Raw genomic sequence first — 23972 nt, forward strand, 5'->3', positions numbered from 1 at the left:
TTGTACAGCAAATTTGTACCACGTCTGGTAATTTGGGCCTGTCAACCTTTCCGTTGTTTATCACGAACAGAGTGTACAGACTGGACATACGAACAAATGTGTGTTTATAGATGTGGGAAATAGGCTACCCTGGTGTTTCTCGCATGACTCACTTGCACACACAGGCATGTCATTGAACATGTTCAAGACATTTACCCATCTGCACAATTATACATAGCATTACATTCCTATGTACACACACCAAACACACATAGATAATCACGCATGTATGCTATGAAACAGTAATTAAGTATTCCAAGTTGAGAGAGAGAGAGATCATCTGATTACCAGTCTGCTGTGTAAAATCTTTGCACAGCAGAACATTAACTAAGCAGAAGTAATCAACTTAAATAACTCTACCAGACATACCTTGATTGAACACAAAATAATACATTAATATTTGTGAGTTTGTGTATTACTTGTATTTCATTACTAGAGCTGAAGCGGTACGATATTTGTATTGAGCCGTGTAGTACAGGCAGCACAGATTTTTTTTTAACAATACATTAATCAGGTCTTTTAACTAGTTAAAATGAATTAACTTCACATAGACCAAAGACAATAGGTACAGAATTAAACAGGGGAATTAGAGGGGAAAATATGGAGTAAGTAAAGTGAGGATCACAGATTCTGTGCAGTCAAGGCATGGTCACTTGAGATGTGGCTGGAAATCGGACGCGTTGCTGGGTCAGGCTCTATGTTCTCGAGCAAAGCAATTTTAAAATAACATTTGGCTAAACTTAAAAACATTCTGGCTTCTTGAAAACGCATTCAGCTTCAAAGGCCCAGAGGATTGCAGGGTCCATCCCATGGACCCTGCACAATTTCTACACAGGAAAATCCCACCACAATTTCTACACAGGAAAAACAATTTAGTGGTTCGTGCACTGTGTCTAAACGCGCCAAACGTCAACACGTTAATGAGACAGTTGGTAGGGCCACCAGAAAGCAGCACCGTCAGCCCGCAACAATATGCTGCTGTTTCCAGTAGGGACAAACAAAACAGGTTGGAAGTGTTTTACCCATGATACACTATTACAACCTGCACACTTTTGGGCCGGACAGTAAATTCTGCCTCTATACAGAAAAAAAACGAAAGAACAATTGAAATGCTATCAGAAAAGGCTTCTCTTGTGCCAACTACAGACAGCTAAACAATTGAAATATGGCAGACACGGAAAACCGATTCAAACTTTCTGGGCTTGAAACAACGTCAGGAAGTAACCTGGGATCAATGGAGTTGTTTTCCCCACCACTATTGCCGGTAAAAATGAACTGACGTGACTCGGCAGCAATCAGGTTAACGGACGAGTTAATTTATTCAAGCTTTTCTTAGCATTACATTTAGTCAAGTCATTTTATTCTAATGATATTGCCCTAGGTGACATAATGTTAACTTGTGACTTTCCCATTAGTTGAAACTACTACTCAAACAGCCTTAGATTATGTGGGGAAGAGACAATGCCTTATGTGGGGAAACCAATGGTGGGGTAGCAAGGTGCGGTTATCTGTGGTCAAAACATCCGTACTAATGAGCCAGCTGATGGCCGATGTATGTTGTAGTCCGACTAGTAGACAACCAAACGCTGATTACTGTAAGTCATTTCCATACAGGATTTTTCTTATGCATTCAATGGCTTAGAAAAGAAGTGCATTTAATTTTGTTTTGCATCCAAGCAAAATATCTAGAAGTCTAAATTACATCCCTGGGCAATTTATTTTAAATCGATATCTAATAGACATTACAGTTTGAGAAAATAAAATCTGAGCCCAACAACAGCTGCTTAGAAAATATAAACCTTCCGGCAAACTAAGCAAATATTGTAGCTTTTGTTAATGCAAACAAGGATTCTAAGTTACGGGCCTTGCGACTCTGATGAGCAAAGCCTACATTACTATCGGTTGTTCGTGTGTGGATCAGGCTACTAGTTTGTTTGTTTTGACTAAAAGAAAGTACCATGTAGACTGTATGGAGAATGTTATAGTTGCAAAACAAAAATAAACCTATAAATTCTACATGATTATTTTTGACAATGCTTGTCTTCTGCCATGAATGTGTTTGTCTTTGAATTGGCAAACAAATGTTAAGGCTTCCCTTGATATTATCATATAAAATGTTAAACAAGCTGCAATGCTGAAGGTACACAGTGCAGCCTTAGTAGCCTGGCAATGAGTACAAATAGGTCAAATTACCAATCGGGCATCTGCTAAGGATGCCCACTGGGCGCCTCCCTTGGGAGGTGTTCCGGTCACGACCAGTAGGGAGGAGAACTCAGGGAACACCCAGGACTAGGTGGAGAGATTATGTCTCATCACTGGCCTGGGGTCGCTCGGGATTCCAGAGAACCCAGATAAGCGATTTGAGATGAGGAGGATGAGATGATGAGGATTCGGAAATTAGACAAATGAATCCAACTCAATTTAATAATCTGTGTCTATGCGGATTACTAACTAACTAAACAAACAAATTTTAGCGGGTGTTGCATGCTGTCACGTCCGAGATCTCCTGAGTGTGTGGTGTGATGGCTGTTTTAACCATGGACCTATTAAAGAAAGGACACCGGACTAAAACATGGCTGCCCATTCATTTCTATAAAAACTGCTCAATGGCGCAGGGCAACATCAAGGAGAGATTTGCTTCCCCATCATGGAGGTCTGAAGCCACGCCCTAGTGCAAGCATGGTCGTATTAAAGACGAAGAGTGCATGACGTGCCGGATGTACGAAATATTCTCGTTTTCTAGCATTGTTAGCATTTTTTTAGTTACAACCCCCCCCCCCCCTATATGATCTTTAAATAACACTCCTCCTGCCATCTGGGCAACGTATTTATTAGTCAATTTATCTCGGATGCCTGGCCGAAACATGGACCTATTAAAGAAGCAACATTTGTTTCACTACGACTCCTTTCGGCTGCCCACCCCAAAATAAATAAAGTAAACAGCTAATAAAACGCATTTTGAAAGAGAAAACTTACATTTTATTAGTATATGGTATAAAGATAATTCTGAGCCTTTGATTGATATCCAGACATTTTTGGCAGAGACCCATTCCTGTTCCCCACTTGTATTGGAGTGAACGGCGATATCTGCTTCCGGACCTCCATGAATTGAGGGCCCCGTCCACAGCCCGCTAAACAGCTGCAATACCAGGCTTGGCCGCTCAGCACTGGTGGATTGTGGAAGTATGCACTGCTCCTTGGGGCCTGGATTTAACCTGTGAGCATTTATTACTCAATGCATAGCAGGTGTGCAGTGCAGCCCCACCCAGCCCCAGAGTCCAATCATTCTCGGGCCTTCATGTTATAACCTTGTGTAACCTTGAAAATGGTATTCAATGGCAATATTTTTCATGGTATTGCATCAAAGTCAGAAAATCCAGTATGGTGACCACACTAGGGCTAAATGAAGTGGTTGTGTTTCCTAGGCATGTGTCGGGTCTGAACGCTGGGCGGGCACGGAGCATCATCGAGTGGAGGGAGAAAAACGGGCCTTTCTTCAACCGGGAGCAGCTCAGACTGGTCAAAGGCATGGGGCCCAAGAGTTTCCAGCAGTGTGCCGGCTTCATCCGTATCAACCCACACAACCTACACAGGTACACACACACACACACATACACATACACACACACACACACACACACACACACACACTAGGGCTGGGGGTAAACGATTATTTATTAAACGATTAATCGGGCGATTATTTCATCGACTAATCTAATGACTAATTGGATGGTTATCTATTTCTGTTGCTCGATTAATAAAAACCATAATGTATCTCAAATAAATACCAAAAAAATCTTAATAATATACTTTATTTAACAACAGTTTTGCACAGCAAAAAACCTTCTGCTTTACACAAAATAAAATAAATAAAATAGTTTCACTGTTATACAAAATGAAAGGCCAGCCGTGTTCAAATCTGCCAGTGTGAGTGTGGCCAGTCTGGCCAGGCCAGGCGATTTGGCCACTTGGGAGTTGGGAGAGGTGTGCTGCTACGGTACGGGCCGCTACGGTACAGATGCTAATGAGCCGACACGCGCAGTCGCGCACACGCACGGCTAGGCAACCTGAGCTGGATGACGTATAGTCCATGCGACGACCACGGACATAATAAAGGCGACGAGCCTTCTTTCCCATTAAACGGTAAACATATATCCAAATAAGCAACAGACTCAGCAAAGTGCGAACTGTGTTCTCTGTGTTGTTGTCCATTGTCCGCGAAAATCGTCGACGGAGAAATTTGACATCGACGCGTCGCTACAGCTCTAACACACACACACACACACACACACACACACACACACACACACACACACACACACACACACACACACACACACACACACACACACACACACACACACACACACACACACACACACACTTCTCTCTCTCTCCCTCTCTCTTCTCTCTCTCACTCTCTCTCTTTTATTTATTTAGTGTATATATATTAGGGCTGTCAAGCGATTAAAATATTTAATCACGATTAATCGCATTAATGCCATAGTTAACTCACGATTAATGGTGATTAATCGTATTTTTTTTTTCAATGCTAAATATCCCTTGAATTCTTTGTCCCATTAATTTTTCTCATTTTAATGCTCTTATCAACATGGAGAAGTGCATCGGCTTGCCTTGTGCAAATGTTTTTTATTGATAACAACATTGGCATATACTGATGAAAACAGGACGGTACAAAAAAAAGCCTATAATGCAATTAAACGATGAACATACAAAGATATGCCTTGAACATAGCAGTCAGGCTACTGCTTCATTGTTTTGAGCCCAAAAAAAAAAATGTTCAAGGCATATCTTGAACCGTTGCAACTTGCAACGGTCATATAAAAATTGTGAAATTCCAACATCGCACCGAGCGGCATATCAACACACAAGTCACATTATCTATAAGAGACGTGTCCTTATAACACAGAACAAAAACATGTCAATAACACAGTATGGTGAATTATGTCTATAGAGTCCACCACAAAACTACACTTTGTTGCTCAAATGTAATATTACTCTTCTCCTTGAGCCTCCCCAAATGTCTTGACTGTAGGCTACTGCTGCCTGTCTTGGCCAGGACACTGGAAGAGATGTTTAATCTCAAGGATGATTATTATTTATAACTAACCAATAGTAGTTGCCTTGCATTTAAAATGTCAATGCACTTTTCAGCCCTGAATAACAGTAAAAGCTATTTAATAATTGATTTGCATGCAAAGTATACTAAACTTTCCGTTGAACAATTACCATGAATTGACTAATTTTATAATGCAATCAAATGCTCACTCACCAGCTGCTTTCAGACACACGTGTAAGGCCGAGATCACATCTAGCTTTTTTTGTAATAGGTAACAGTTGAGCCGACCGTAAAAAAAAATAAAAAAAAAGCTGGCAGCGTTTTTTGTCCTGTAAGCGCCGAGAGCGTTTTTTCTATCGCCTAGCAACGATCCCATTCTAGACCAAACGTTACTCGCCTACTACGTATCCAGGCTAGAGCCCATTAGACATGTCGTAGATCTCGACATGTTCCGTAATTGTTGTTGTTTTGACAGTTCAGAGTTTCCTTCGTGACGAAGTGTCAATGTTCCGCTTGTGATTGGTCAGTTGCCAAAAAGACGCCTGACGTCTGATTTATTTTTGGCTTGCAATATGCACAAGTAATTTTCAAATGTGAAAGGTGAAAATATGTTTATGCATAAAACATGTAATTCATCGTGTGAATTATGAATTCAATTATTTTGTTGGTCGGTCCCATGCCATGCAAAAGTACATGTGATATCTGATCTACCTAAATATAAATTCACAAGCAAATGTCGGGGTCTGTCTGAACAGGTCCTCTGTTAGCTGTGACTCCGCTGCTCCAGAGAAGCCAGCGGTGAAGAAGAGCAAGGGGAAGGCTGCCACCAACATACCAAGCACACCAAACCCCTTGGACCAGACCTCTATACACCCCGAGTCCTACCATGTGGCTGAGAAGTAAGTTACACACCACCACACAACACCTCAGGCATTAAGATAGTAATTTTCTTGAAGAAGGCATAGGGTTCATCCGAATACTAAGTCTATACTATTTCTGTGCAGTGTCTACTACTTGACCGTTAATGTAGTACGTTCTACAGCTATGCGTAGAACGCCTCCGAACACAACCGAAACGCCATCGGATGTTTGGAGATAACGTAGAGGTTTTTATTTATCTTTTCACCGCAGCGTTCTTCTTCTTCGGTTACCAGACTCCGGTTGAATTGTGGGATAGCGTAGTGACCTACCGTTGTATACTGTGGCGGTAGTACGCATTCGGAAACTTTTTGCCTACTACACAATGCGTACTGAGCATTCGGACGCGCTATATTTGTGACGTACTACAAAATGCCTACTATATAGCAGTCAAGTATGAACAGTCGGATGCAGCCATAGTCTCTAAAGAATTCACAATCTATTAAAAAGACACTCACAATGATGTTGACCTGAAGGCTGCGTTTAATTGAAGTGACGCCCCCGCTGGATGTCCACACATGTGTCTGTGGAACGTTATGCCCTCTGAAAGTGCGTGTCACGTGTCTGCGGAATTCGGTGCATACCTTCAGATAGGCACAGTGGCTGGGTGTGCATGTTGCGAGGTTTTCTGAGATGGAAGGGTTTTACGTCAGACTTTGAAGGCATTACGTTGTTTTGGGGCTTACAGAATCGTATCCAGTGGTTGTTTTGCTGTTCGATCATGGTTTTCTTATACCTATGTCTAGATCCCAGTAAACATTGTGGTCACAATGTGAAACAAGCAAAACTGCTCTGCTGTGGGTCAATTGTCATATTCTATTGGAAATGTTTTGGATTTGATGTGTTCAGATGAGACAGATTAGGTGCTTTGAGAATTCAATAGAATATACCATTACCATGCATTGCTTCTAATTGGGTGGGCAGGACAGCCTGCCCCAAATTACCCACCCGATTATAGTGGTCACTGGTCAGCGTTGCCTGGTCTGCTTTTTATAAGCGAAGTTTGGGCTTGTTTCTGAAGAACAGTCACTTATGGTGACACAATACTTAAAGCAGCAACGTTTTAGGGAGGGCTCCGGTGCCGGGGAAAGATTCCAATCTCACCTAGCAACTCTCTCAGCAGCTACTGCTGCAGTTGATGTACTCACAACATCAAGAACCCCGTTCTGCCGTTGTAAACGGACGGAATATGGCTCTGGCTCGCTCTGACTACAGCGATAGGCGGTGATGACATAAATTCTCGAATGCAAAAAATTATACTCGCCCGCCGTAGCCGCCCTCTCAACCGTCGGTGCTTAAAGTTCCTACTAGCGAGGGCTGCGACTGCCGCCTCCTCCAGTCCCCCCGCCCAGACCACAAGTGCTGATACTTTGCCTTTCCCAGCACTACACAACGACGTGACCGCTCTGGGCACAAGCTGACTGCAAATGACATGCGCACGCCCAGCTTCTATCCAATCACAGACGATGATTTTGTCAAGTTACATACCAGTTATGTTTTGGTTTAAATGTTCATTGCTTCTTACACGGTTGTCATTCACAACAGAAGCACATGTGCTGAAAAGACAGTTACTTGGTGGCTTTTCATGCGACTAAACCTAGTGTAGGCAAGACTACTTGTGAATATTGTGCTGCTAGCAAATTCAAGGCATGGCAAAGGAGAAAATATTAATTCATTTGTTAACCCCAATTCAACCAAAGTGCTTTACAGAGGGAAGAAAAACAGAAACAAATCAGAATTTTACTACAATTAAAAAGTAAAAGAATATATAAAAAACACATTTGCACTTGCAACTTACAACCCTTGCTGTGTAATGAACTATGATGTACAGTGAGTCTATAGTGATGTATCGCTTTTTTAAGCCTATAACCAAGCCTAGTGCTGCTGCTGCTAGCACATCAGAGGCTCCAGCCACTGCTCCAACGTTACCGTCTACAAGCTCTCTCCCAAAGCCGTCCCCTCTCTCGGCTGCCTCAGCCCCACCTCATGTGGTTAACGACTTGAATGGTGATGCACCATCTCAGCCATTGTTAGCTAGCTACCCAAAGCAGGCATTTGGTGCTACATCACTGTCATTCAATCGTGCCTAGTACCGCACACACCTGTGGCTGGAATACTCTGTCCCGCTGGATGCTAGTTCTGTAACTAATGTTGGAAATATGCCACTTCCAATGAAAGGGATGTTGTTTTAACCATGCGTGGATTTAACAATTGGAAGGCGTCACTCGAGCGTGACAGGGGGTTACAGAAACATGCATCCAGCCATGCTCATACAGGCTGCAGCCACCTTGTCTGAGCACAGATGCAGGGAGGCAACAGGGGAAACAATTGACTGTATGTTGGTGGGTAAAACACAGATTGAAAAAAAAACGGTACTATGTAAAGAGCATTGGTGATGTTATAAAGTTTCTGTGTGTGAACGAGTTGGGGCTTCGTGGTGTGAACACATGGAGCCTGAAGCTGATGACATTGCTGCGGGTCTGTTTTTAAAACTTTTTCAATATACCCTAGAAAAAGATGAGAAGCTTGCTAATATTGCAAAGGGAATTCAAAAAAATGCAAAATACACCTCTAAGGATATCCCAAATGAAATAATTGAAACGCTGGCAAATATGGTTTCTGGAGATGTCTGGAAGAGGTATGCAAATGCTGACTCAGCAGGGTTTTGTCTGAAAAGAGATGGGACCAGGGACAGGTGTAATGTTGAGAAGTTTTCCATTATTATTCGGTTTTTGTGTAATTCCATTCCAGAGGAGCATCTGATTGGGTTGCTCAACCTGCATCAACTTGATGCTGAGATATTGAAGCATCTTTCTGATGCTGGTTACTGTCCTGACAACATGGTTAGCCAGTGTTGTGATGGTGCATCAGTGATGAGTGGAATAAGGTGAGGTACAGGCATTGATTCAGAAGAAGCTAGATAGATGTATTCCTTATATTCATTGTTACAGCCACCGGCTACACTTGGTGGTTGTGCATACCATGCAGGCTGAGCCATGTGCTAAAAGGTTTTTCGACCTGTCTAGTTCCCTGTATAACTTGTGCAACCACCACTATGTCTCAGAAAGGTATGACGCTCCTTGCCTCAAAAGACTCCTTGAAATTCGCTGGACAAGCCACTATGACGTTACATAGTGCATCATCGAGAATGAAAACCAGCTTCTCAGGATACAGTCAGAGATGTCAGAGGATGATGATGTCAAAGTGGACTTGTGCACTGAAGCATCAGGCCTCTTAATTCAAATTAAGACGCACCTAAAATACACACACGCACAAACATGTGTGTATACTGTACAAGATCACATGATCTTGTATATTTATTTTTATTTTTTATTTTTTCAACAATGTCTTGTTTTTTTAAACGATTTATTATGACTATATGCTCTGTAAGGTGACCTTGGGTGTCTTGAAAGGCGCCTCTAAATTAAATGTATTATTATTATTATTATTATTATTATTATATATACAGTAAATATAGATATCCGGTTGCTGTTGGCTGCTGTTAACTAAGTGAAAAAAAAAAAAAAATCTGCATTTCATGTTGGACGTGGACACACACACACACACACACACACACACACACACACACACACACACACACACACACACACACACACACACACACACACACACACACACAATGCAGGAAATAGGCCTATTTAAGTCACCATTAGAGGCATCAAATAAAATTTGCCAATCAAACACACACAAACATCACAATCATTTATTTTATATATATATATACACACACTATATTTCTATACAGTATAGTGTGTATAGTATATATATAGCTCTGGACTACCACCATCCAGGTTGCCCAGTCCCAAAGCTTTCTCTTCTATCGGCTCAGGCTGCCTACTGTTAATACGTTTTCAGGTTGATGTAAGGTGCGATAAAGGATAGATAAATCATAGATAAATTATGTTATAGATTATATGTTATTCATGAACATTTTGGAAACAAAACAGGTGAGAATGAAATCTCCCACACAGCAACAATCAAAGACCATTTGCATATTGTGTTCTACATTTCTATTTTTTTTCGCCTTGCAATTTTACTACTTTTGTCTGGAAAATTCCTTAATATCAGTATTTCTGCCAGCAGAATTGGATTTTCAATTCAGAGATACTGTGACATTTCATCAAGTTCTGAGGTGTATTTGTGAAGTTGTTATGCAATTTATTCTGTATATTTTCTCTATATTCTTTTCGAAGAATTTGAAAATTAAATATGTAGCTTTTCATAGAAGGTGGCAGATGGTTGTTACACTGATGTGGAAAGCTGCTGGTAGCATTGCTATCATGGTAATACCCCCCATACAGCAGTGATGTGTCTAAAAGCTTACATTACAGTAACCGTGCCAAAAAGCAGGCACGGAGATCTTCCAAGGACAAAAAAAATTCTCTGACCACCCTATTCTTACTGCCTAGAAGCGGCCCTGGCAATGTACATTAACGGGGGGGACACATGCATATTAGGAACACAAGTCGATAACGATAGTGCATACAATACTGGTAAGAAACAACGTTTGTTAATGTATTGCGTATATCATTAAGTAGAACCACAGTTACTGCATTCATATGTGTGTTTTCTTTGCCAAAATGTATTTGAGGACTCAGTATTTCTGAAGTCGTGGAAGAAAACGCTATTCCATGTATAAATTAGGCCATATTAGTTGGCTATAAACTCAGCAATTTGAAGTTTAAAATACATGTGATCATGCATCTGTCTCATCGGAGACTGCAAACGCACTGTCAAAATATCAACTCGTCAGATTCAAATGCACTCATGGCTCTTAAAGGGGATTGGTTTTATTGCACGTTACGCCCAAACCACACCTACGGGTAATTAGGTTACTTCTAGGCAACCCTTCTTTAGATTTGCATCGGGCGCAAGAGTCATAAATCGCCGGTATAATAGCAACATCGCCATAGAACCGCCCACAAAGCTACTTGCGTTTGGCGCTTCTCACTTGCGTTTCAGACTGTTAAAATAGGGCCCTATATGTATGTGTGACTAGGTTTTCCTGCAATAAAAAGGATTATTTCAGTTTAATATTTTCAGACACATTTATAGACTAGGTACTATTTTTTTGTGTAATAATTGGTCGTTATGGGGCTTACAGGATCATATCCTGTTTTTGCTGGTTTATCATGGTTTTCTTATATCTATGTCTGGAACTATGAAAACCTTGTGGTTACAATTCAAGGCTTTATTGGGGGACATTGTTTTAAGTAGATTACATTTGAAAAGTATTTGATTCATGTCTCAAATTAGTAATGTGAGGTTTCTCTTGGAATTAAATGAAATTCATATTTACATTTTCATTTTCATTTTTTTCATTTTTTAAATGTGTTTGGTTAAATTATTATACCTGCTGCTCTGCAGCCATTTGTTATGTAGACACACACACACACATGCTTAGCCAGACGCTGCCAGTGCCTTCTCTCTTTGTCTCTTATGTCTGAGTAAATCAAATCACAGTCCACACTAGGCTAATGGCCCCATATGAACGAGTGTCAGAATGAACCCAATCCTGCTGCAAACAAGCCTGTAGTGGTTTGGTATGCTGACACAAGAGTGTGTGTGTGTTTACGTTTATTTTTGTGTTTTCATTATACATTTATGTGTATTAGTTTGGGCCTGCGCATGTATATTGTTGTTTTAGATATTCAAACACACTTAACATCTGCCCAATACTGACACTCGCATATGTTAGTGTGTGTGTGTACGTGCGTGCGTGCGTGTGTGTGTGTGTGCTTTCAGGTTTGTTTGCAGCTGCAGTCTCTCAGCTGTGTTTAGTCTACATCAGGTCTGTCACTAGTGGCTCTCAGCATGCCCCTCCAAGTGCTGATGGGTTTAATGGCTGCTCCGCTCCTGACTCCACTTTTTGTGCCTTTATGCAAATAGGATGATATATGCTGACTCTTAAAGTGAGAGCTAACCCCCTGCTTCAGCTCAGATTCAAACCACCATGAGAAAAAGGAGGGCTGAGATTTCTATGATTGATTACGGGATTCTTGTTATCTCCATGGTTATGACTGAAGGCAACTTTGTGATACTTTTATAGTGCTCTACGTTTTTTTTATATGAACGTTATAATGACCGATATTGTTTCAGAATTTCTTTTGTTAATTTGTGTTTGCTAAATTAACAAACTAGTAGCATAAGCAGCGTTGCTGACTATATCTTTCCACAGTTTCAGACTGACCATGGCCTTCTTGCAGTAATAATTGTGTACAAGGAGGACAAAGCTATCGCTTTTTGTTTCCATTTTGAAAAAGTTAGTTAACCATTTTTTATTGTTTGCATATTCAGTGGTCCATGAACATTCTTGATGACAATTCTAATCTTCAAGACCCACATGCTCTCAATTTCGGTCTTATTTTAGTAACAGTTATAAAATGGCATAAATCATTTACATATTACCATGTTTAAAACCAAAATATACTATTTTGGGTTCACTGCCCATATTTAGTTTGTGCTTCTTGTTACAAAAGGTATTTTTGAGCGAGTAGTCAGTGTGGGCATTCTTTTTTAATGTCTCCTTGACGCGTCTTCTAATGCTTTTATGTTCAAATAGCTTCTGAAAATGCTTGTGCATGAGGGAATGGTCTGGAGGTCTCTCCTATTGGCTCGCTCTGTGGCTCTCTTTTATCGCCCTTACTCGTTCTATACTTCACCCAGTTCCTATCCCGCTCTGTTTGTTTTCTCTCCTCGCCGTTCGGCCTCATTTACTACTAAACCAGGCAGAAAACTCTTTCCCCCCCCCCCCACTGTCGGTCTCACTCTGCGGTGTGTGTTCTTTCAGCTCCCTATGGTTTGTGAATACTACTGTTCCAATGGGGCCCTCTTAAATGTCAATCATCATTACTCACACGTGTGTGTGTGTGTGTGTGTGTGTGTGTGTGTGTGTGTGTGTGTGTGTGTGTGTGTGTGTGTGTGTGTGTGTGTGTGTGTGTGTGTGTGTGTGTGTGTGTGTGTGTGTGTGTGTGTGTGTTAAAAACGTGTATTGGGCTGAAACACACAGGCACTACTGCTGTCTGCCAGGTGCTTCAGAGTGTGTGCTCCTGCATATGTTCAAACTGCCTACACAGAATCATGGAAAACGATGAATATTGTTACCTGGGGTTCTTTTGACAGATTCTGTCGACCAGGGCCACGTCCTTGACGAGTGGGACCCCACCCACCCGTCGATGGCTGGATCAGGCTCAGTGTGCTCAGAGTTGCTGGGCTGTTTCTTAGTGTCGCTCCTCCAGTAGTAGTAGGCCTGCATTCAGATGCTAAAGTGATAAATGAGGTGAATCTGTGGTTGGAAGGAAGGAGGCTGGGGGGGGGGGTTGTGGAACAAAAGAAGCAAGGACAAAGGGGACCAGTGAAGTACTCAAATCAATGGAATATTTTATTCCGGCTCTGCTGCGTCTTATTTTTTGTGGGTGTGTATGTGTGAGAGCTTGTCTGTGTGTTGGCATGTGTTGAGATTCCTTTGGATGTGCATTTGCATGGTCCGTGTTGATTTATGCACCCTTCTTTGTAGGTGGTGGTGTGTGTGTGTGTGTGTCTGTGTGGGCGGGTGTGAGTATCCGAAAAGCATATCAGGTTCATCACATTAAAGCAACTGGATCCTCAATTACAGCTCACAGCCCACACATCATTATTTTTTGTAACGATATCGTCTCATGCACACGCATGAGCACACACATACACACAAAGTTCAGCACTACACACAATAGTGCATTTATTTTATGGAGGATAAACAATATTATTTATCTTGTTTATTTCTGATTACCATTCACAGAAATGCATACTGGAAACATGATAACATATCATATGTTGTTCCTAATATGTTGTTCTTTTCAATTGTACTTATTTGTGTGCTAGGCATTGACAACGTCGCAATAGCTGATATTATCCAGGATTTTCTCATCAATGCCCTAAACACAATCATCTATTTGCATAGGATAAAAGTGTTCAACCATTAAACCATCAGGTGTTTTCTAGACTTCCGAGTGATTTCTCCACCACAGTGCAGAGTGCACGTTGCTCTGTGCATTTCTCCCCTCCGGGGCCTCTGGCTTCCTCCCAGCCCTGAGGTCACGCCTGTTTAATTAGAATGGGTCGGTGGGTGTGGGTGACTTGTGGGTCCATGCTAAACCCCACGTCTGACTGGCTTTTTCCTGCACGCATCAAGCTGGGACCCAGACCACAGTACTTGACTCAACACCGGCCGGCCACGGTCATGCAGTGTGCAGAAGCATCTATATGATCATAATGCTGATAGGAGGATAACACAGTCACTATGCAATATGCTAAACATTGACAGGCTTCATGAAGGGAAACATAGTCATAAAAACATAGTCAAATTCATACTTTGAGTACACATTTTTGGGTTTGGATCAAAACAATATTATTACAATATAATTGGGTTATATTGAATACTGTGTATATAAATTGTCGCAATGACTACAGAGAGCAACTCTACTTAGAGCAACTATTTGTTCAATGCTAAACAGAGGGGGTTGTTCGTAATTTAACAAAAGGAGCTGCCACTGAGGTGAGAATATCATGATATTTAGTATTGGTGGTCCACTCTTTGGAAAATCATTCATCATTTGAGACACAAGAGAGTCACACAACAAGAAAAAACTGTCTTTGATGTGAGATAATGGGCCCTATTTTAACGGTCTGAAACGCAAGTGGGAAGCGCAAAGCGCAAGTAGCTTTGTGGGCGGTTCTACGGCGCTATCGCTATTTTACAGGCGGATAAATGACGCTTGCGCCGTGGCGCAAGTGTCAAAAGGGTTGGTCTGAAGCAGCCTAATTATCCGTAGGTGTGGTTTGGGCGTAACGTGCAACAAACCAATGAGAGTGCCAGCTCCCATCCCCTTTAAGAGCCATGAGCGCATTTGAATCGTACGAGTTGATATTTTGACAGCGCGTCTGCAGTCTCCGATGAGACAGATGCACATGAATTTCAAACTGCAAATGGCTTACCGGTAGTTTATTGCCAAATAATATGGCTTAATTCACACATGGAATAAGGGGGTTTCTTCCACAACTTCAGAAATACTGAGTCCTCAAATAAATCGTATGATAGAAAACGTATGATAGCCTAGGCTATAACATATGATATGCGGTAACTGTGGTTCTATTTAATGATATACGCAATACATTATAAACATTGTTTCTTATCAGTATTGTATGCTATCCTAATATGCATGTGTCCCCGCGGTAATAGACATTGCCATTGATTGTATTATGCGTTACGTGTTTAGTTTGCCCAAGTGAAGGAGTTCAAGTACCTCGGGGTCTTGTTCGCGAGTGAGGGAACTATGGAGCGTGAGATTGGCCGGAGAATCGGAGCAGCGGGGGCGGTATTGCGTTCGCTTTACCGCACCGTTGTTACGAAAAGAGCTGAGCCGCAAGGCAAAGCTCTCGATCTACCGGTCGATCTTCGTTCCTATCCTCACCTATGGTCATGAGGGTTGGGTGATGACCGAAAGGACGAGATCGCGGGTACAAGCGGCCGAGATGAGTTTTCTCAGAAGGGTGGCTGGCGTCTCCCTTAGGGATAGGGTGAGAAGCTCAGCCATCCGTGAGGAACTCGGATTAGAGCCGCTGCTCCTTTACTTAGAAAGGAGTCAGCTGAGGTGGTTCAGGCATCTGGTAACGATGCCCACTGGGCGCCTTCCTTGGGAGGTGTTTCAGGCACGTCCAGTGGGGAGGAGACCTCGGGGAAGACCCAGGACTAGGTGGAGAGATTATATCTCAACACTGGCCTGGGAACGCCTCGGGATCCCCCCGTCAGAGCTGGTCAATGTGGCCCGGGAAAGGGAAGTCTGGGGTCCCCTGCTTGAGCTGCTCCCCCCGCGACCCGACCCCGGATAACCGTACGAAGATGAGATGATGATGAGATTGTTTAGTTTGCGTGTGTTTAAACAGAGCACACACGCGCGCCCGCATTCATTCATTCTTTTTAACACTCACTCGCGGTAAAACAATGTTTTTCACTATCAAATAGGCCTACTCATCAATCATAAAAGTTATGGGCATGTAGGCCCACACGATGTCTGTGTCAAGAAAATATGTGTTTGCTGTACGGTGTTTGCAGATGCATTGATTTAAAAGTACAACTTATTACCGCTGCATCAGCTGTTCTTTCCCAAATAATTTACCAAGAATGTGCGGCTAGGTAGATGAGAGAAGCAAAGTGTATGCGCGAGGTGCACAAGCAGCATGGCATGCGCATGTATGCATGCGCCCTTAAAATAGCCTCTGAACAACGCGCCACTGACTTTAAACCAGGTATTTCCTGGTCAGTAGCGCAATGGTATTCAGAGACGGCAAAATACTGTTTGCGCCAGAACACGCCTCCTCCTTCCGCCGAACCGCCCCTTAGGGCGCATGATCAATCCCTAATTTACCGGCGAGTGGTGCTGGTGGGAAAAGAACGCTCTGCGCCAGTTGTAAACTAGCAACGACACATGCGCCAGTGACTAAGTCACTTGCGCCGGATGCAAGATAGGGCCCAATGTGTGTGTGCTAGATTATATATCTCAGTGGAACCTATTAAGTTGGTCATACCACCAAAACACACACCATACACACAATAACACACAAGGAATATGTGCAGTGGGTTTGTGCCTTCTAGTCGGAGGGCCCCCTTGACTCCTGGTACCTCTTAAATACTAGCACCCACCTGGATAAACGATATGATGCACACATACGACACACACAAACAAGCACCCACCCACACACACACACAAGGTACGCCCACTGACTCCATCCTGGTGCAGGATACTTGGTTCATTAATCCACTGCATTTCCTTTTTCCTTTCTTCTTTCTTCTAATATGCCTCCTGCTTTGTCTTCTCTCTGTCTCCTCTTTTGATCGATTTTCTCACCATCCTCCCCCCAACACTTCATCCACATCATCCTCTTTTCTATTTGCTTTTGGGTATCAAATCTTCTCCTCCCCTGCTTCTCTTTGCAGTTCTCATGTTTTTCTAACCTGATTTCTGTGATAGTTGGTTCAATTTCCCTGTTCATCTTTCAAAATCATGTTAAGGTGTCCTTTGGCAAGACAACTATCCCCTAGCTGTAGCTGACGTTTTTGTAACTGTGAGGTATTGACTGTATAGCTGGACAAAATAATGACTGTGATCATCTCCGCCATTTATTTTTCTTTCAGTCTTCATATTTGTGTTATTCATTTAATTGTTTTATTTCGTAAGTCAAGTCTTCGTAAGTAGACCTATGTTATATATTGATATGAGATATATGATCATCAAACCTGTCATTGTGTAATGGTGTAGGATGGCCACCTATTATCCCATCCAATCAGTTGCATTTAAAGAAAGTTTCCAGAGAATTCAGAAAGTGACCGCGGTCAGAAAGGGTTATGAAATGGTGGAGGACCATGTTTGAGTTGGAGACATTAGTCAGGTCCAGTTAATTACCATAGCATCATATCACTATGACACTGTCTAGTGGTTCACCGGCCTGTGTTCAGAACTTCACATGGGATAAGATTGCTTACTCCAAGCCCTGTTGAGTAGAAAAACACTGGCTTTGGAGGAGCTCAGTGTGTCCAAAGCCCCAATTCTATTTTGAATTGATGAGGTTAAATTGAAGAGTGATCTGCCATTGTGCAACTACAAAACGTCAATTGTGCTGCTCTCCTAGGCAGGGCTTAGCTGTGGCACGATTTAGCTTCAATTTAGCTACCATTTAGCTTCTAATTCTCCCAAAGTGACTGGCTCTCGTTGAGGGATCGAGGCATTGTGTTTCTTGGTTGGGTGTGCAAGAGGTACGATGGCAGAGATATTGGAGCTGGCAGGAACCTCATCATTCACAATTGTCTCAGACATAGTTGGTACACAAGCTGAGTCAAGTTACATTCCTGCTGTGGGTCTCCCTGCAAAATTTGCACATGGCCCTCAGCGTGTCTTTCCTAGTGTGTGCGCCAGTCGCATCGACCCACCTGTCCTATCCGTCACAAGATGGGGGACAGCTGCAAAGTCTCTTTGGCGTCAGGCTGCCGTGGTGATTTCCATCTGCAGCATTGCCCAACTGGTCCAGACCTACACATTCATGTCTATCAACGATTTCAACATTACATTAACTTAACCAGGGACCCAACACACCAGGAGCACATAGTTCACACGTCTCGTATGTACACCAAACAAACATAATTCTCCAGTGAGCAACAGCTTTGCATTCTCCTTATGGCCACTGCTGTCTGGCTCTCTGCATGTAGACTAAACAAATGTATGTGTATTTAATCAATTATTTCCACTAAAGAGGTGTGCATTTAGTGATGGAAAAACTTTCTTATTTTATTTCCATTTTTTAGCCAGCTAAACTAGTAAAAATTATTTTTTCTCTCAGTCAACAGGAGACTTGGCACACAAACTGGGATCACCATTAAGACTATTTTCCCAACAATGTCACAAACAGGCACGCCTGCATGAACCCTAAAACCAATATGGACACACACAAAACATTTCTCTCCCACAAACGCACATATTTAAATGTATCATTAATATATGATGATGAAAAATGATTTCAAGATGGTGGCTTGAAGAGAGGTTGAGCTCAGTTTAGCTAAAAACATTTTGTTACTTTTCATGATTTCACATCCTGGAATGTGTATTGACCACATACTACAACCATGCCGTAAAGAAAAACCTGCAGTGGGACACATTGAGCTGACGAGCTAGGGTAGCTTACGTTTTAACCAACCTAATTTAACCCACACTTAGTGACTACAGATTATTCCTATCAATGATCACGCCTAGGAAAAAGGGACCAGAGACAGAGACTAGGGGCCCTATTTTAACGGTCTGAAACGCAAGTGGGAAGCGCAAAGCCCAAGTAGCTTTGTGGGCGGTTCTACGGCGCTATCGCTATTTTACAGGCGGATAAATGACACTTGCGTCGCGGCGCAAGTGTCCACAGTGTCAAAAGGGTTGGTCTGAAGCAGCCTAGTTACCCGTAGGTGTGGTTTGGGCGTAACGTCCAACAAACCAATGAGAGTGCCAGCTCCCATCCCCTTTAAGAGCCATGAGGGCATTTGAATCGGACGAGTGGATATTTTGACAGCGCGTCTGCAGTCTCCGATGAGACAGATGCACATGAATTTCAAACTGCAAATGGCTCAGTTTATTGCCAAATAATATGGCCTAATTCACACATGGAATTAGGGGTTTTCTTCCACAACTTCAGAAATACTGAGTCCTCAAATAAATTTCGGCAAAGAAAACGTAGGCTATATGATATAACATATGATATGCGGTAACTGTGGTTCTATTTAATGATATACGCAATACATTATAAACATTGTTTCTTATCAGTATTGTATGCTATCCTAATATGCATGTGGTAATAGACGGTAATAGACATTGCCATTGATTGTATTATGCGTTACGTGTTTAGTTTGCGTGTGTTTAAACAGAGCACACACGCGCGCCCGCATTCATTCATTCTTTTTAACACTCACTCGCGGTAAAACAATGTTTTTCACGATCAAATACTCATCAATCCTAAAAGTTATGGGCATGTAGGCCTACACGATGTATGTGTCAAGAAAATATGTGTTTGCTGTACGGTGTTTGCAGATGCATTGATTTAAAAGTACAACTTATTACCGCTGCATCAGCTGTTCTTTCCCAAATAATTTACCAAGAATGTGCGGCTAGGTAGATGGGAGAAGCAAAGTGTATGCGCGAGGTGCACAAGCAATCCGTATGCATCGCATGCGCATGTATGCATGCTCCCTTAAAATAGCATCTGAACAACGCGCCACTGACTTTAAACCAGGTATTTCCTGGTCAGTAGCGCAATGGTATTCAGAAACGGCAAAATACCGTTTGCGCCAGAACACGCCTCCTCCTTCCGCCAAACCGCCCCTTGGGGCGCATGATCAGTCCCTAATTTACCGGCGAGTGGCGGTGGTGGGAAAAGAACGCTCTGCGCCAGTTGTAAACTAGCAACGACACATGCGCCAGTGACTAAGTCACTTGCGCCGGATGCAAGATAGGGCCCTAGGACTTCAGCACTGGGAGATGCTGCTTATCCTGTTGAGGGCAAGCATTGGAAAAGCTGGTGTTGACATGAGGGATCATATTGATGACTTGGAATACATGCAGGAGAAAGAACAATTGCCTTGTGGGACACGCAGAGGACAGCCTCTACCCTGCCTCTACCCTGCCTCACTCAGGGTCACTCAGGAATTTCCAGACTGACTCATTTTTGTTTATGTGATGGAAGTTGGTTTCTACAATGTCCCTTAAAAGCGGTTAATATGTCTTATGTGGGGAGTGACAACTTTACACCTGGAATGTAAATGGTGTCAATACACCATACAAACAGAAAGGTCTTGACTTAGCTTAAGATAGAAGGGGTAGATATTAGGCTTCTGCAGGAGACCCACTTAAATGTTGCTGAACATTTCAAATTGCAACAAGGGGGACAGGTTTGGGAAGGTATTAAGTTCTTCCTTTACAACAAGGAGGAGAGGTTTGGCTATTTTATTTTGGAAAAAACATTTAAATGTACAAACTGCATTAAGGACACTTGCAGACTCTTTAATTATTAAAAGTGTGTTTTATGGAGAATAAGTTGCTATCATAAATATCTACTAACCCCTGGTAATCCCAGTGATTTCCTTAATAGTGTGTTCTCTAAAATGTCAGATCTAAATGTCAGGAACTCATTCATAAATCCCTCATCAGAGATTGTTAATGCCCTTTGTTAGGATTTGAATTATATAGTTGTGTGGAGACTAATATTTATTCAAATGAAGGTCAGGGTAAAGTAAGGGCCTGAGGAGTGTGACTCCTGAAGGCTAATTTCATGACCAGACACTGAACTGAAATGCAGGACCAAATAAGTATTATGCAAGGTCCTAACTCATGTAACAATATTTGCATGTTACTGAAAACAATTCAGTCTTTTCATCAGCAGTCCATAGATGGTCTTGTTGCGCATTTAATGCTTTAAAGGCATTTGACCGCATTGAATGGCTTATCTGTTTCACACATTATATTAATTTGGTCTAGCAGACAATTTATTGTGTGGGTCAGGTTTCCTTCTCATGCCGCAGTAATTGCTAGGGGATTGTGATCTCCCAATTTCTTCACTCAAAGAGCGACAAGAAAGGGCTGTCCTCTTTGCCTCTCCTGTTGGCTCTGGCCATGGAGGCTATGGCCGAGGCAGTTCTAACAAACCGGTCAACCGAACAAACAGATTTGGTTGATTCAAATTTCTTCTCACATAAAACTATCGAAAACCTCAATAGCTGGTTTAGTTATTTTGTATGGGATACAAAGAGGCCTCTCATAAAACGGCAACATTACAGCTCATCTTCAAATTTTTTTTGCAGGACTGAGCAGCCATCATGTTAGCATGTCTTCTAGCAAACACAGTAAACTTGTTATAGTTAGGGCATTTAGCAGACACTTTTATCCAAAGCGACTTACATCGGTTAATACACACATTGACACACCAACGGCAGAGTCAACCATGCAAGGCGACAGCCAGCTCGTCAGGAGCAGTTAGGGTTAAATGTCTTGCTCAGGGACACATCAACGCTCAGCTAGGAGGAGCTGCTACATGTAAGTAAGTAAGTAAGTAAGTAAGCTTTATTTGTACAGCGCCTTTCACAGACCAGGGTCACAAAGCGCTTCACAGTTAAAACAAAAACAATAACAATACACAGTTAAGAAGTACATACAAATTTAAGTTTAAAAGGCCAAGACAACTAGGTGACAAACATAGCAGCCCCAAGACAGCTAAGCAAAAGCATGAGCAAACAAATAGGTCTTTAGTTGCTTTTTGAAGGAGTCAACAGACTCCATCGAACGCAGAGAGAGCGGAAGATCGTTCCAGAGCCTGGGAGCAACAGCCTGGAAGGATCTGTCTCCTCTGGTCCGGAAACGAGTGTGTGGCAACGTCAACAGATTCTGATCCACAGACCTCAGAGCCCGAGTTGGGGTGTAAGGCTGGATCAGATCACTGATGTAAGGCATCATGTACATGTAGCATGCATATACAGCATGTCCTACACTGCCAATATATCTTACAGGTATCTTACACTAGTTGTTTCTGCCTCTACTGCTCAAAGGTAGGACGGTATCCTTCTTTATCTGCTGGTTCAGCTGATGCAACGAAGGCTGAATCCTCTTAATTTGTCTGTTCTTGCAATGTCTTTCTAGTTTTCATCATGCGGTCTTAAATAAAAAAGCTACTGCTCATTAAGTGATGGCGAACCTGTATATGCAGCCCACAGAAGCACCACATCCAGACATTATTCAATGGTACTTAGTACATTCTTATAATAAAACTTTTTTGTTAACCGCTAGTCTTTGGTAAAAATTTCATGCATATAGAGTTAAGTAAAGGGCAATTAAGCGGTCTCATAAATTCCCTTTGACTGAACAATGAGCCAAGTCGTTTATGTTTTGTTTTTGCGGTCGTGATTTGTTGATGTATTTTGCTTGTGTTTGTGAACTTAAAAGTGAATAAATATACATGTATTTATTTATAAATTATTGAAATACTATCTCCTTCAATGAATGATATCATTTATTTTGTAAAATTCTGGTTATTTTGTTTGTTTGAACCAATTTAGACTTAGTCCCTCACAGCCTTTGCCCTGTCTGCCCTACCTCTTCAGATTGGTGTCCCTAGTCGGTGGCAGCATGGCCCAGATCGGTAGCGAGGGGCTGCGGAGGTGTGTGGAGACCCAGGTTCAGGCCAGCTGCCTGGAGCATCTGGCCAGGACTCTAGACACTATCCCTGAGACGCTGCAGCTCATCGTGGAGGGCCTCACCCAGCCCCCCGGCTTTGACATACGCCAGGGTAAGACAAGGCAATCAGCTGCAGTTAATTAGTTCCTCTTTTTTTGGGGGGTGCGATCCGTCATCCAGAATACTGTGTGTGGGCTTTCTAGCTTGCATGCCCATGAATAATGCTATTGCTGGGGTGCAATTGCATTGAAACTTTGCACAACGTACATGCCACTTTTTAATTGTATGTACCCATAGTTTCAAAGGAGTGTGTCTTAATTGGAATTTGAGTGGATTGTTACCTAAGAGGGCGATCACGCGGGCACCACCATACAGCCGTGTTTAACTTCCGGCACTGCTCAATACATTGGCCTGTATCAGAGGTTATCCATTGCCATCCATTATATCAAGCTTGAGCCTCGCTGTTTCAAACTCAATGTTTAAACAATGGTAAAATACATAAAAACACTTAACCTCGATAGTCCACAGTTGACATCTCATAATGGGCATATCATGCACGGGAAAATGAGCCAGTTGGTTCAGGTGCAGTCCTGTGGAGCCTGCAAGACTCGCTTTTCGTCTCCAACACGGTGGGATTCCTCCAGCAGCATGTTTGATGTGGAATGGAGATTTTTGTCTTTACTATAAGAAAAAATAATGGCTAAAAAATAGCCATTTAGGCAGCGATAAATGCGTTTCGCTAAAAAACATATAATAATAATCGACCCCTAGTTTGACCGTCCACTGGAGACATGTCCACGTTTGTCATTAAAGGCTTGTTGATATCATGAAAGAAGTTTGATAAAGTGGAAGCAGGTTCTTGATGTTTTACTGTGACAACTTGATTAAGTTCAGAATACTTTAGTATCTTTTTCAAAAGTTAATTTTTAGTGTTTCCCAAAGAATCTTTTTCAGGCCTGGTGGTACGCACTAAAAAACAAACAGTCGAGACACGCGGTTGGCAGTGATGCAGTTGGCTTCGGTCAGATGGAGCAGGCGGTCTGGGGAGTTAGTATTGGCAAAACCGGTTGTAATTTTTTATTTTGAGACGGCAGGGGGTGTTGTCGCAGCTTAATGTAACTAATAAAGTAACTTGTAATCTAACTTAGTTACTGTTAAAATCAAGCAATCAGTAAAGTTACTAAG

At 42.2% G+C, this 23972-nt stretch overlaps 1 protein-coding gene across 1 annotated transcript in view; it reads left to right on the forward strand.

Annotated features, from left to right (window-relative positions):
• Window positions 1-23972, forward strand: part of srbd1 (S1 RNA binding domain 1) — a 117841-nt gene that overhangs the window by 82451 nt on the left and 11418 nt on the right. Inside the window, exons 18-20 of the mRNA XM_056610247.1 lie at window positions 3465-3632; window positions 5875-6018; window positions 22715-22899. Of these exons, the coding sequence (XP_056466222.1) occupies window positions 3465-3632; window positions 5875-6018; window positions 22715-22899 (497 nt within the window). The remainder of the gene's footprint in view (window positions 1-3464; window positions 3633-5874; window positions 6019-22714; window positions 22900-23972) is intronic.

Source organism: Gadus chalcogrammus, chromosome 15 (genome assembly GCF_026213295.1).
Source record: "Gadus chalcogrammus isolate NIFS_2021 chromosome 15, NIFS_Gcha_1.0, whole genome shotgun sequence".
NCBI classification, from domain to species: Eukaryota; Metazoa; Chordata; class Actinopteri; order Gadiformes; family Gadidae; genus Gadus; species Gadus chalcogrammus.